Source organism: Myodes glareolus, chromosome 2, assembly GCF_982192425.1.
Source record: "Myodes glareolus chromosome 2, mMyoGla1.1, whole genome shotgun sequence".
In the NCBI taxonomy this organism is placed as follows: Eukaryota; Metazoa; Chordata; class Mammalia; order Rodentia; family Cricetidae; genus Myodes; species Myodes glareolus.
Genome location: NC_142027.1, coordinates 101,662,903 through 101,674,868, shown reverse-complemented (window position 1 = coordinate 101,674,868; position 11,966 = coordinate 101,662,903). Strand labels below are relative to the sequence as shown.

The 11,966-nt window shown below is 46.3% G+C and overlaps 1 protein-coding gene across 1 annotated transcript in view; it reads left to right on the top strand.

The window, feature by feature from the left end:
* Positions 1 to 9,445: 9,445 nt before the first annotated feature.
* Daglb (diacylglycerol lipase beta) overlaps positions 9,446 to 11,966 on the top strand; it is a 39,439-nt gene continuing 36,918 nt past the window's right edge. Inside the window, exon 1 of the mRNA XM_087903308.1 lies at positions 9,446 to 9,594. Coding sequence (XP_087759434.1) covers positions 9,566 to 9,594 — 29 coding nt within the window. The 5' untranslated portion in view covers positions 9,446 to 9,565. The remainder of the gene's footprint in view (positions 9,595 to 11,966) is intronic.

The following is an 11,966-nucleotide window of genomic DNA, read 5'->3' as shown; positions in this document are numbered from 1 at the left end:
AAATTCGTTGAGATGGTCGCTTCTTTGTGTCTACAATGAAATTATACTCAACACTTGGTAGATTATTCAAACATCTGTCAAATTTCCATGCTATTTATTTCATTTTTTTTGCCAAAAGATGAGTTGTGTTTGTCTGAAATCTGAGGCACTGTGTTCCATTGGTGTTTCTGCTCAAATCAGTCCTCATTGCCCTGAAAATCCTTCCCCAGACGTCAAAACACTACACTTCAGGTCCGCGAGAGTGGCTGGCAAGGCCTACGGTTTTCGTTATCAACACATCAGGTTCCCAGTGGAAACGGTGTCAGCTGATGCTCACCAAACACTCACCCTTCATCCCTGCTGAGACGTGGCAGCTTGAGTTTGTCCAGAGGGTGTCAAGAGCCCACCACACCCGGAAGTTCTGAGCCTCCTGCCTTCTGAATATGGAGAGTGGAGGGTGATGGCTATTTGGACAGAGCACTCTGCTCCTCTGAGGATGGGACACAAATGGCTACCTGTCGCTGTCAGTCACAAATTCGAAGGATCACTTCAACCATGTCAGATTCAAATGTTTTCATTTGCGCTTTTGGTGATAAAATGATTGGCAATCTTTTTAATTGGCAACACCAGTTGTCATTCCTTACACTCTTTTTAGGTTTGTTTTTTTAAACTGGGCTCTTGCATGACCTACCTTGTGTTAACATCCTAAATAAACATTTTATTAAACAGAATATACAGTCTTTTCTATGAATTAGGCTTCTAAAAATTGTGTTACAATGCAGCCAAAGCTCTACAGGGCTGCACGAAGCTCTACAAGGGGCTGGAGAGATGGCTCTGTGGTTCAGCACTTGCCGTTCTTGCAGAGTTCAATTTGCAGCTCCCACATGGCTAACAACTACCTCTAACTTCAGTTCTGGGGGAATCTAACACCATTTTCTGGGCCCTAACGGCACATGCATGCAGGTGTACCTCATACACACATAAAAACTAATAATCTGGACATCTTCCTGTGTTTTATGGGAAAAGTAGGACTTTTCATCATTGGTTTATTTTTTTACTTACTTGAATGATTTTATTTGATACACCATAAATATTAGAAGTATTGAATAATTATAATGTGCTGATGGCAAGAATGGAGTAGCTTTACTTCCTACAGTTAAAGTGCCTTGTGGATGAAGAAAGCTGGGAGGGTTGTATTTTGGGTTTTTTGTTTGTTTGTTTTTGTTTTTCGAGACAGGGTTTCTCTGTAGCTTTGGAGCCTATCCTGGAACTAGCTCTTGTAGACCAGGCTGGCCTCCAACTCACAAAGATCCACCCTGCTTCTGCCTCCCAAGTGCTGGGATTAAAGATGTGTGTCACCACTGCCCGGCTGAGGGTTGTGTGTTTATTTTATTTTTATTGACTTTTATTGAACTCTACATTTTTTTTCTGCTCCCCTCCCTGCCTCTCTCCCCTTCAACCCTCTCCCAAAGTCCCCATGCTCCCAATTTACTCAGGAGATCTTGTCTTTTTCTACTTCCCATTGTTTTTATTTGCTGTGGGGGTCTCTACACCTAGGCTTGCCTCCTGCTGTCCGATGACTTTGCTCCTGTGCCTGTGTTTTTTCCGTACACACCAGCATCCTCTCCCCACCAGCATCTTAGTCTTGCTTAGTTTCTTGGACCTGCTTTTATCCTTAACAGTTCTGTGGGGATGAGTGAGAATCAGGTCATCTGTCTGCCCACACAGGGCAGAAGGGTGTTGGGGAGTTCACACCTGAATTTCACATGTAAATGAGGCACTGGCTGGGGTTGGGCACACTGCCCAGAGCAAGGATCTGAACCTGAGGTTGCCAGCACCTTTGCTCATGCTACCTGAGTAGAGTAAAACTGACTGGTGTTACCAACACATGGTGGTCTGTTAGGGTGAATCTTGCTGAGACTGGCGCCTGCATCAGTGCATGACTGGACGGTGGCCTCATGAGGCCTGGCTTGTGTGGCATATTTTTGAAGCATGGTTTCCTAGTTAACTTTGCTTCCTGAATAAAGGTTACCAGCTAACATGTTCTCATTGAGGTTTATGGGGTTGGGGTTTTGTTGAGAGGTCTCACTGTGTAGACCAGGCTGACAACTCACACAGATCTGCCTACCTCTGCCTTCTAGTCATAGATTAAAGACGTACCACCATGCAGAGCCCAATATAGAGGTTGGGGGTTTTGACAGGTTTTAATTTAAAATAATGTTCTTTGAAATTCCACATAAGAAAAGTGTAAATTTTGGACTCAGGTTCATGTGGATTCTGGCAACTCAAGGCATGGAACTTACTATGAATCTCAGTTCTGCTCAGTTCAATAAAGAAACTCCATCTGCAGGCTTTCAGAGGTTTACATGATCCCCTGGGACAGTAAGATGGGGCTTAGTGGGCCAAAGTGCTTACAGACACACCTGATGACCTAGATCCAGTCTCTGGAGCCTACCATATAAGCGCCATGGTGTGTGCATGGTCCTCCACCTCCAAAACGCTTCTGATGCAGAACTTGGCATTCTTTGTTTTGTTATTTTGCTCTTTGAGACAGGGTTTCTCTGTGTAGCCCTGGCTATCCTGGAACTTGCTCTGTAGACCAGGCTAGCCTCAAACAGCATATGCCACCACTGCCTGGCTATGCTTGGTATATTTTCTTTTAAATAGTTTACTTTTATTTGCATTGGTGTTTTTCCTGTATGTAAGTCTGTGTTGGGGTGTCAGATATTGGAATTACAGACAGTTGTGAGCTGCTATGTAGGTGCTGGGAATTGAACCTGGGTTCTCTGGAAAAGCAGTCAGTGCTCTCAACTGCTGAGCCATCTCTCCAGCCCTGAGCTTGGTATTCTTAAGAAATGACCTGCCAAGCTGGGTGGTAGTGGCACAGGCCTTTAATCCCAGCACTTGAGAGGCAGAGGCAGGTGGGTCTCTGTGAGTTTGAGGCCAGCCTGGTCTACAGAGCTAGTTCCAGGACAGAGAAACCCTGTCTTTTTTTCCCTCCGGGTTTCTTTGTAGCTTTTGGAGCCTGTCCTGAAACTTGCTCTATAGACCAGGCTGACCTCGAACTCACAGAAATCCACCTGCCTCTGCCTCCCGATTGCTGGGGTTAAAGGCGTGTGCCACCACTGCCCCGATGAGAAACCCTGTCTTAAAAAATAAATAAATAAATAAGAGCCAACAACAAATGACCTGCCAGACTCCCTTTCCCTTCATTCTTTAGGGACAGCTGCTCCAAAAGCTTTCTGGGAATTGGCGTTGCCAGGAGCCTGTCTGGCCCAGATGACAACTGTTTTGCTAGAAGGTTCGGAATCCTTGTTAGAAACACCTGTGTAGGATGGTGAGGTGGCTCCGTGGGCGTTCAATACCTGCAACCTATGTAAAGGTGGAAGAAGAGAACCAACTCCGCAAATTGTCCTCTGACCTCCATGCTGTAGCATATGAGCCGACAATAACAAATAAAATATATAAAATTATGAGTATAGGTGTGTGGGTGTATGTGGGTCTCTGCAGAAGCCAGAGGCATAAAATAGCCTTCGAAGCTGGAGTTCCAGGGGTTGTGAGCCAACTGATGTGGGTGCTGAGAATTGAGCTCAAACCTCTTCAAAAGCAGCAACACTCTCAGTTGCTAAGCCATCTCTCCATCACCAATTAAATAAATCCTTGGAAAGGAATGGATGTATAGAAATGGGCTTTTAGGGACCTTCCCAAACCATCAGTCTGGTTTCCTGAATAGTGGGACCTCCACTGGAGTTTTGTTCTGTTTTCCTGCCCCCTAGTGGTCATTTTTGGAATTTCCGTGTAGCCTGAGCTCTGCAAGGTCCCTTGCTCTCTCGTCTGAGCTAACCTTTGTAGTGTGGAATCTTGTGTACATGTTCCTTCTGAATAATCCACTCTCTTTTTTTCGCTTTGAGACAGAATCTCTGTGTATCCCTAGATGGCCTGTAACTCCCTATGTAGACCAACCCGATCTGGAATTCATAGAAATCCGCCTTTCTCTGCCTCCCAAGTGCTGGTTTTAAAAGCCTCATTTATAATTTCAATTTCTTTCTTTTTCCTTCCTTTTGGTGGCGGGGGGGGGGGGGGTGTTTCAAGACAGGGTTTGTAGCCCTGGCTGTCCTGGAACTCACTCTGTAGACCAGACTGGCCTTGAACTCACCAGTGCTGGTATTAAAGACGTGTGCCACCACCGCCCGGCTAAATCCAATTTCTTATCCCTGCAATTTAAAAGCCAATTTAAAAGGTGAAGCCAGGTATGGTGGTACAGGACTGTCATCCTAGTTACTCCAGAGACTCTGGCAGTAGTAAGTAAATTCCAGGCTAGCCTGGGAAACCTAGTGAGAGCCTATCTTTAAAAGTAAATCTGGGGGGGGGGGAGCTGGAGAGATGGCTCAGAGGATAAGAGCACTGGCTGCTCTTCCAGAGGTCCTGAGTTCAATTCCCAGCAACCACATGATGGCTCACAACTATCTGTGATGAGATCTGGTGCCCTCTTCTGGCCTGCAAGTATACATGCAAGCAGAACACTGTATATCTTTTTTTAAAAAAAAAAAAAGAAAGAAAAAAAAAGAAAATCTGGGGCTGGGGAGATGGCTCAGGGAATAAGCTGTGCAAGCGTGAAGACCTGAGTTCGAATCCCCAGCACCTCCCTGGAAGTTGAGTGCGCGCTTGTAACTCTAGCACTGTGGGGTAGAGAGATTGATCTGGGAGCTTGCTAGCAAGCCAGCCTAGCTGAAGAAATGAGCTCTAAGTCAGAGAGAGAGACCATGTTTCAAAGAATAAGGTAATAAGGTGGTAGGAAGCAGCGCTGGAGAGATGGTTCAGCGGTTAAGAACACTAGCTTCTCTTCCAGGGTGCACTCATGGCAGCTCACTAGTGTCTGTAACTCCAGTTCCAAGAGATCCAACACTTTCCTCTGGCCTCCAAGGGCACAAAGCCCACATGTATGCAGACCAAACACCCATGTACACAAAGTATTAGTTTTAAAAATTAAGGTGGCCAGGTGTGGCACATGCCTTTAGTCTCAGCATTCAGGTAGCAGGTGTATCTCTGAGTCCAGACCAGCCTGGTCTACAAAGTAAGTTCCAGGACAGCCAGGGCTACACAGAGAAACCCTGTCTCAAAAACAAAGAATGACAGAAAGACAGACAGAAGAAAGAAAGAAAGAAAGAAAGAAAGAAAGAAAGGAAGGAAGGAAGGAAGGAAGGAAGGAAGGAAGGAAGGAAGAAAGGAAGGAAGGAAGAAAATAAGAAAAGAAAGAAAGGAAAGGAAAGGAAAGGAAAGGAAGAAGGTAGAGAATGATAGAGACCCAAAGTTGACCGGTTGACCTCTGGATATCTCACACACACACACACACACACACACACACACACACACACACGCTAAGATTGTACCTCAATGGTGGATCACTTGCCTAGCATACACAAGGTCCTTGGTTCTATCTCCTGAATTGGGAGAGGAAGAGAAAGGGACAGAAGCATGGACAGGAAGTGGGGGAGGGAGAAAAGCTAAACAGCACAACGCCACACACACACACACACACAAACTTATGTGTGATAATGAAATACGACACTCAAAATCTCTGCCTGACTTTCACCTATGACTTCTAGTTTCATTCTAGGCAAACACCACAGTACACGTCAGTACACTGAAATAGAAAGAAATCCCGAACTTGTTTGCACAGTAAGTGCCTGTGGTAGTAAATGCCTCTGCAATAAGGAAACTGGGGTGTCCCCGGGCTAAAGGAGTGGTTTATTATCTCCTTTAAAGCCCGAGAATCGAGGCTAATGCCCACACAGAGCTATGAGGCAGACACAGGTGGATCCCTAAATTGGAGGCTACCCTGGCTACATAATGAGTTCCAGGCCAGCTAGGGAACATAGTAAGACCCCTCCCTCTTAAACAACGCAAAAGAAAACCCAACTAAATAAACTAAATACATGTTTAAATAAATAAATGCTACAAACAAAACTCTCCAATGAAAACGTCTTACAAGAAATAAAAATGAAAGAAAAAATCCTATTCAAATTCCTGAATAATGACCTTGCAAAAATACACATGCACAGATACCAATCCAACCCAGGCAACAGCGACAAAACAGTAAGCGCAAAGATACTAGGATTTTATTTCAAACGAAAGTCAAGCCCTACATAGAGAAATGGAGGTAGGGAATCAGTTAGTTTGGGGAAATGACAGATGAAAGGTCCCTTTCTGCCTAGTTAAGAGGACTCAGTACGTGAAGTGTTTGCTGCACAAGCCATGAGAATCTGAGTTTGGATCCCCAGAACCCACATCAAAGTCTGGCGTGGTGGTGTGTTCCTACAACACAGCACAGTGGGGTACAGTCAGATGGATTCTGAGGACTCACTGTCCAGCAAGTGTAGCCACAACAGGGAGCTCCAGGTTCGGTGGTTGTGGTGGTTTGGATGTAACTGACACCCATAATCTCCTAGACAGTGGTATTATTAGGAGGTGTGGCTTTGTTGGAGGAAGTGTGTCACTGTGGGGGTGGGACTTTGTTTCCTATGCTTAGGATACTGCCCAGTGTATCAGTCAACTTCCTGTTGCCTGCAAGCTGTAGGACTCTCAGCTGCTCCAGCACATCTGCCTGCATGCTGCCACAATGATAATGGACTGAGCCTCTGGAACTGTAAGCGAGCCACCCCAATTAGATGTTTTCTTTATAGACGCTGTGATCACAGTGTCTCTTCACAGCAATAGAAACCCTGACTAAGACAAGGAGACCCCGTCTCAGAAAGTGAGGTGGAGAGTAGCGCACCGCACCTGCACCCACGCGTACAAGAGTGAGTGTGAGAATGTGCGCGCACAAAGGTTTCTTCAAGGTAATATCAGATGTGGTGAGCTGCCAAGAAGGTTTCTGAAGAAAACTTACTATACATTTGCAAATAAGTATCGAGGCCAGAGGCTAATCTGAAAGGAGGAGCAGCGAAGACTATCAAAGATCTCTTTTTCAAAAATCCACGATCAAACAAACAACCAGTTATCTTTGTTGCTAAGTCTGCATCCCAGGTCTTTAAGTGCCAGGCATATTCTCTGTATGAAATGGTTTCATTACCATTTTAAAAAACCCAAAATTTGCCGGGTGGTGATGGCGCAGACCTTTAATCCTAGCACTCAGGAGGCAGGAGCAGGCCAGATCTCTGCGAGTTCAAGGCCAGCCTGGTCTACAGAGTGAGTTCCAGTACAGCCAGAGTCACACACAGAGAAACCCTGTCTTGAAAACCGAAACCGAAACAAAACCAAAACCAAAACCAAAGCAGTATAGAAGAGAAAATATTTTAGCTCCCGGTTCCAGGTAACTGATTGTGGAAGGGAAGTCAGCGCAGCAGGGCACAGCTGGTCACACTGTATCCAGTCAAGAAGCATCCCCTGCCTAGGTAATGGTGCTGCTCACCGTTGGGCAGGTCTCCCCACCTCATAGTATAATCAAGGTAATCACCCACAGACATGACCACAGAGCAACCTTAGTAGGCCCTTAGCACAACTAGCTCCATGATGGAAGTGCCATTCAGGCTGTAAACTCAGCACGTAGACAGCAGCACCTGCCAAAGCTAAATAAAGGCCCAATCTACCCAAGTCCACAGTTCTGGGAAACTCTAAATTTTCTACCCTAGCCCTTTGGCTTCTGTAGTTCAGCTTCTGGCTAACAGTTCTTGTTAATTGAAGTATGTCAACCCAGAACATAGTTTTTATGCTTCAGAGTTCACCCTGAGCTGCTCACCAGGATCCCAAACACCCAGTGAGTCGCTGGCCAGCTGATAAAGACTTTCTATTGGCTGAGACCCACGGCTGAGCAGTCTTCTCTGGCGAATGCCCCACATTCTGGAGGTCCCACTGAGGTCCCAGAGACCAGACCTCGAGACATGGGGGTGGGGCGAGTCTCAGAGCCCCTTGGAGTGAGGAAGAGTCAAGTGGCTCCTAGAGAATGTACAATCGAGATGTTCCAGGTCCCCAGGACTCCCTTCGACCATCGACCATCGCTGCCTAATGACTCAGGAGGGTCTGACACCTCCACCCCAGAAGGAAACAAATCAGGAAGTTGCTTGGTCTGTCACCTCTGGCAACAAGCATGGTTAAGGCGGCTTCTGTCTGGACGGGGAGGAGAAGGTTGGATGTATGCGCTGACTAAGGGTCTGGGATCCATATGATGTGTGGCTCGATCCGCCTGTCTGTTCAGGCATGTGAATGTGTGCTGGCCACCCTGGCTGTCTTTAGTGTGTGTGTGCGCGTGTCTTCTATGTGTTTCTGTCAGTTCGGTTTCTCTGTATTGATCAGTGGCTTTCTCTGGTGTAAGGTCTTACAGCTTAAGACCTGTGCCTCACCCTGTTGGGCACTTAAATTGTTCCAGCTCTGCCAGGTCACCCAGAGAAACCAATGAATAAATAAAAAACCAAAGCAAACAAATCCACAACAAAAAAAATCCTCCACTGTCCCACTCAGGGAGCAGGAGCACCTGCTTGTTTGGTTGCTTGGCTCCTGCTCAGTCAGGGTTGGTCCCTGCATGGAGGGAGGGAGGGGTTTGGCTTCTCACCCAGGGCCCCTGCAGTCTAAATGGAATGCACACAGGAAGGGTGAGGTCCCTCTTTTCTGCCTGCTCTCAGCAGCCCTGGGGAAGGGAAAAGTTCCCCTGGGCTGAGCCTGAAGGAAAGAGAAAGGTCTACTCCTTTCTCTTTCATAATTTATGTCTCTTTTTCAACCAATGATCTGTAAAACCCATTATTCTTTGAGAAAACAAAAAATGAAACAAAACAAACAAACAAACCACTGCCCCTGGGCATTGCTGCAAAGCAACACAGGCTGATGGAAGATTTTTTTTCCCCCTTCTGTCCAATGCTCACCAAAGAGACTTTAAGCAATTTCACTAGATACTTTTTAGAAGGATTAAAGACAGCTGTTAAAAAGATTCCCTTTTGCTGGACGTGGTGGCACACACCTTTAATCCTAGCACTCAGGAGGCAGAGGCAGGTGGATCTCAGTGAGTTCGAGACCAGCCTGGTCTACAAAGTGAGTTCCAGGACAGTCAGAACTGTTAGACAGAGAAACCCTGTCTCGAAAAACAAAACAAAACAAAAAAATATTTTCTTTGTTACCCAGTGGGACCCAGATATTAAAAGCGAGTTAGAAAACTGTTAAAGTGTAAGCAGGTCCCAGCTGCTGGAGGTAGCTCAAAGGGTGTCTAACAACAGAGAACTGGTGGGGACGGAACCTTTGGCATAGACTGAAAGCCACCGTCACCTTCACCGATGATGAGGCGCAGTTAAAGATTTCCACCAAAATGTTGTTGTCTTGCCCTCTGTCAGAAGAAACCAGCCCCCCAAGGACTGGCCCAACACCAAGCTCCTATAATTTCTCAACTAACCAGTTCCGCTACCTTTCTCTAGATTAAACAGTACCCAGTGACCCTGGAAACAAGAGGGGAAATTGCAGTCCATACTGCCTGGCTTGAAGGGACGGGCCTCCTGGTGCCCTGTCAGTGACCCTGCATCTCCTGCCTATGAAGGAAACCTGGGATCTCGGATTCTCATGAGTCTGATTCTTCCAGGGAAACAGATGTACATGGACCTGAAGGATGCATTCTTCAGCCTCGCACTGGCAGAGGTGAGTCAACCCATCTTTGCTTTTAAATGGACAGACCCAGGGGAGAGTTAGAACGGCAACTTTTTTTAAAAAGGCTTATTTAATTTTTTATTTTATGTGCATTGGTGTGAAGGTGTCAGATCCCCTGCAACTGGACCTTCAGACAGTTGTGAGCTGCCACGTGGGTGCAGGGAATTGAACCCGGGTCCTCTGGAAGAGCAGTCAGTGCTCTTAACCACTGAGCCATCTCTCCAGCCCCTAGAGCGGGCAACTTACATGGACCAGGTTACCCAAAGATTTAAAAATTTGCCCACCTTGTTTGAGAGACACTAAATGCTGACCTCCTGGCCTTCCATCAGAGGTTTCCCAGGAAAGCAGATTGCAAAAAGGGCCGCTGAGGGGTTGCTACAAGAGTTACAGACTACAGACTATTGACCAAGAAAGCCCAGCTTTGTACATATAATATATATGCCCTCTCCTCTTTGGGCCTCTGCAGACATATGCACACATGCACATACTCCCACTCCACATATACATAATGAGAGAAACAAAAACAAACCTATTTTTTTTTAAAGCAGATGGGCAGCCAGGAGCAGTTGGTGCACACCTTTAATCCCAGCACTCGGGAGGCAGAGGTTGGTGGATCTCTGCAAGTTTGAACCCAGCCTGGTCTACAGAGTGAGTTCCAGGACAACCAGAACCACACAGAGAAACCCTGCTTCAAAAAAAAAAAAGTAGATGGACAGAGATCTGCATAACTCTCTATTTAACTTCACCCTCCCCTTGATGTCCACAATAATCAGGTGGAGAATGAGTTCTTTTGTCTATCGGCAAAGGGTGACAGCTATCCCCTCTGGTCCCTCCGCTGTATAACGCGTCAGGAAACTCTTTGGACAAACTACAGTAACAAGAGCCGTGTGAGGAAATAACGCCTGTGCTTGCAAAATGGAAAAGCATTGCGATAGCAGCCAAGATAAACTTGTTTTGCAAAATGTGGGCCCAGTGGGAAGCGGCACCAGTACATGAAGTCAGTGCTGGCATGCCTAGCGATGAGTCTTATTCTCAGGAAAAGCATCCTCAAGGGAGTGAAGGGACAGGAACACGGATGCTATCAGATGCTTCCTAGGAAGGAGCTACTCGTCCAGGCCTGGTTTCTGAACACCCTATCATCTTCCCACCAGCCTGGGAACACCTGTCACTACCTACATAAAGTGCTCCCAAATTTGTTTCTTCCTGGATGGACTTTGTTTTCAGATTTCTGAGTCTCAAGTAGCCCAGGCTAGCCTTGAATTTACTATGTAGCTGAGAATGAGCTACTATGTAGCTGAGAATTTCTGAACCTCTTGCCTCTACCTTCAATAACTGGGATCACGGACATGATCCACCACATCTGGTTTACACAGTAGCTGGGGTTGGAAATCAAGGTCGTAGATGCTAGGCCAGCACTCAGCCACTGAGTTACATCCCCGGCCTCAGGATGGACATTCTTTTTTTTTGTTTTTAAATATTTATTTATTATGTATACAATATTCTGTCTATGTGTAGTCTGCATGCCAGAAGAGGGCACCAGACCCCATTACAGATGGTTGTGAGCCACCATGTGGTTGCTGGAAATTGAACTCAGGACCTTTGGAAGAGCAGGCAATGCTCTTAACCTCTGAGCCATCCTCCAGCCCCAGGATGGACATTTTAACAGAGCCTCCATCTTCTCAATTAATTCGAAGTCCTGACCTTAAAATTAATCTCCCCTGCCCGAACACCATGTCTCAATTTATCAGCATGCCAGGTAGCAGTCACACTTGGGCCAGGGAGAGATTCAGCACAAATAAGGAAACAAGAGCTAGGAAAAGGAGCCCACACTGTGTTGTTAGCTAAGGGCCTCACAGAGGCATCTGGGAAATACTGACCCCACACCTGAGACCTCGGTGAAGAGATACAGAGACGCTTGCAGATAGTGGGAGACAGAGCAGCTGGGGTAAAGTGCTGGCCTAACAAATCCCCAGAACCAAAAAAAGGAAAAAAAAAAAGTGTGTGTGTTTGTGTGTGTGGCGGGGGTGGGGGTGGGACAAAAGAAAAACACCTGTAAGAGTACCATCTCCTTAAGAGGAAACAGAAAATGTTAAAATTTGGGGGTGAGGGGCTAAGGAGATGGATGACTTGCTGCACTGGTGTGAGGAATAAAATTCAGATCCCTGGAAACCCAAGAAAATGCAGAATGGGCAAGGAAGTACACCTGTAATTGCAACCTAGGCAGGGGCAGTCAGAAGATCCCCACAGCAAGCTGGCTAGCAAGACTACACAGATCAGCAAGCTCTGTATTAGATTGCGAGACCTCGCCTCAGTGAACAAAGTGAAGAGTGACTGGGTGATCGAGTATGATTCTTTTGTTTTGT